The sequence below is a fragment of the Sphaeroforma arctica genome (assembly GCF_001186125.1).
Source record: "Sphaeroforma arctica JP610 unplaced genomic scaffold supercont1.106, whole genome shotgun sequence".
In the NCBI taxonomy this organism is placed as follows: Eukaryota; class Ichthyosporea; order Ichthyophonida; genus Sphaeroforma; species Sphaeroforma arctica.
Window position 1 is genome coordinate 96,618 of NW_014040452.1, and position 3,336 is coordinate 99,953.

A 3,336-nucleotide genomic window follows, 5' to 3' on the forward strand; every position below is an offset into this window, starting at 1 on the left:
ATATAGTATATATATATATATATATATATATATATATATATATATATATATATATATATATATATATATATATATATATATATATATATATATATATATATATATATATATATATATATATATATATTTATATATATATATGTATATATGTATATTTATAAATATACATGCGTGTGTGCGTTTAAGTATTTGTGTATATACACATCCAGTGAAGCATGTATGTACGTCATTAGCGTGTACTCTAGACAGGGCGGGCAATGAGAAAGTTTTCATCACTTCAGTGGCCTCATGTCAGACTAGTAAGATTTATTAACAGCCTTGTCTTTTGGATTGAAACTGGACTATTTTTGACAACTGGTAGTGTGCTCTAGGGCGAATCATGCGCTATCATCTCTCTCGGTCGTAATGTCAGCATTCATATATCAGACTTCAGTACGTGTATGGGTTTAATAGACTGTGTATCATTGAGGCGTATTCCAAGATGAACCATGCCCTGCGCAGACACGCTGGGCCAGTTCGTGCTGGTAGTCGGCGAGCGTTGTATATTCCTGTTGGTATGTCCGTTCAAGATCAAGTGAGTGTCGCGCGGAGATACATGAACAAGGCGGAATACACATTGTTAAGCTTCAGAACCGGAAGCTTGTGTGCAATGACTTCTGGCTGGATTATGATGGCGTATGAAACAGTCGAGCTGTTGTGCACTCAGTGCAAACCATCACCATTGAGCTCGCTGCTCTCACTCGCCAGAAGTATAACCCATTTTCAATCCACGAGCGTGACTATCGCCGCTGTCTCCCACGATTATAAATGCACGACAATCAGTTTCGTATGCGCTATTGCGATAAGAAGTAGAGATTATGCCGATTAAACACAGCGGCCTTCGCAAAACTGTCTATTTACTAGCTCAATAAAGTCGTATACATACCGCTCAGGCTAAATGTAGATGGTATGCGTAGTTTCATCCACACACGCTTGTAGTGTTGACCTCAATCGATTTGGATCACCGCGAATCTGTTGTGTATACAGAAGGAACAGGTTAATGCTCATCGGCAACTTCGATATCGCTGTGTCAAAGTTGCTGTCTCTGATCCACAGACGTCGAATATTATCAAAACCGTGCAATTAGACGATGCATCCTAGTACGCTGTCTACACTCATAACTCTTGCCGAATTGCATGGTGGGTTCTCAATATGGTCTGAATATCTTGGACGATGCTTCCCAATTCTCAGTCTACACTCATAATTAATTAGATGTGCATCCTAATATTCTGTCTACACTCATAATTAATTAAAAGATGCATCCCAATACTTTGTCTGCATTCATAATTAATTAGGCGATACATCCCAATACTCAGTCAACACATAATCAACTAGAAGATGCGTCCCAATACTCTGTCTACACATAATTAACTAGAAGATGCATCCCAATACTCTGTCTACACATAATTACCTAGAAGATGCATCCAATACTCTGTCTACACTCATAATTAGTTTGACGATGCATCCCAAAACACTGTCTGCACTCGACCAATTAGACAATATATCCCTATACTCAGATGCATCCACTCGTAATTCTTGGTGGCATACTGATAGGTTCTCAATATTGTTTAGATATCTTCGACAAGATGCCACTTGGTGGCTCCATTACAGCGTACCTATAAAGTGCATATAGTCCATTGTGCATGATTGACAGACAGGCGCCGGTGTGTGTGCAACAGACGCAAATGCTAGCATATTTTGCAAGAAGAGCGATGCCGTACGGTTCTGTAGTTTGGGTATCATCAGTGGCTACAGAACTTCTACTGTCATGGGCCATTATAGGCGCCGTCTATATTCATAGATCGTGAAACAAAACCTGCGTTCGTACATTCACGAGTATTTATACATCCTCTGGATGTACTTTGGTTCCATTTATAATCAGGTGCTGTGCATATTTTGTAGACATTGGTAATATGGGAGATATATCAATACGGTAAACATTGTTGGTATGGGTACAGATAGATATGGAAAAAGTATTCTAATATGTGGTCATGGGTACAGTTAGATACGCCGAATGATTTCTGTGGGTCACCGGTGCAGATATATGATAGGCATTTCTGTGTCCTAGGATTGCTTAGTTGTCGATGCACATTTATATGTTAGAATGGACAAAATACACAGTTGTACAGGCGCTAAGGGATTGCAAAATGATTTTGTGGGCCGATTTGCACTATAGAGTTTTTGTGATCATAAAATCAGATGCACGGCTTATAAAGTCTACGCGCATGGCTGCTTAAAGGCGCTCTGAACAGTTCATTTAGGGTATGGAGATCTATGATATACATATGCATGTTTTTTATTAGGTGCTGTAAATATACTGATTGTTGACATATAGTGATGTGCTGGCGTCTTTCGTCCCTCAAAGTAGCAAACCATCTGGCAAGGAATTTATAACAACCAGTTCCATAGTTTTAGCAATAACGATAGAAGCCGTGGGCGTACAGTATATGGGCCGAGAGCGAGATGTTTTTAAGCAAACAGAGGCGTATACGACTCGAGGGCACGACTCAATTCTGTTTTTGAAACAGTGCAGTCAAGAGAATTTAGACCAAGAGACCAACTGTCGACCACCCTCTTACTTAATAACTGAGGGAACAACAATCAATCTTCCATGTCATTTGAAAAAACTAGAGATGATCAATTCGTCAATAAATGGCAGGACACATATGTTCTTCAATCATCCCAGTTTTAGCGGGTGTCAATTTTAAACATATATACTCTTAAACTATTCTCTCTAGTTCTAGGGCAAAGCCCATAGTCTTCTCTAACAACACTTCCGACTGTATGGATTCCTTCGAGATGACTTTCTCAGGCGCTTTAAACGAGTATGCAGAGCCTTCCATCGCCCAACCTCGCTGCAATTTGCGCAATTAAAGAGGAAATGAGTTTGGAAAAAGCCATGAGGGTATTCGGGAGCTTGAAAGAGACTACAAATACAACTTAAAATTTCATGTGCTGCTAGTCGATGATGCATTTGGCAGACACTAGAAACATACTTGCTCTGCAATTTCTTTCGCTGCTTTGTCGCTCTCCAGGAATAGCAACTTCTTGACATCGGCTAAAGGCAGCTGAGGGAAAGCCTGCTCGCAACACTGTGCTATCTCCAACCTGCATCATATATATATATATATATATATATATAATAAATAAATACACAATAATATATAGTAACTAATAAATAAATAAAATAATAATAAACAATACAATAAACAACACACATAATTATACATACACACATAACATATATATATATATATATATATATATAATAATAATATATATATATATCTATATAAT

The 3,336-nt window shown here is 38.2% G+C and overlaps 1 protein-coding gene across 1 annotated transcript; it reads left to right on the top strand.

The window, feature by feature from the left end:
- The first annotated feature begins 107 nt into the window (after positions 1–107).
- SARC_02384 (hypothetical protein) lies at positions 108–1,053 on the top strand. The gene has a single exon (XM_014303861.1). It carries the CDS (start codon positions 482–484, stop codon positions 866–868), a length of 387 nt encoding a protein of 128 aa, XP_014159336.1. The 5' UTR covers positions 108–481; the 3' UTR covers positions 869–1,053.
- The last annotated feature ends 2,283 nt before the right edge of the window (positions 1,054–3,336 follow it).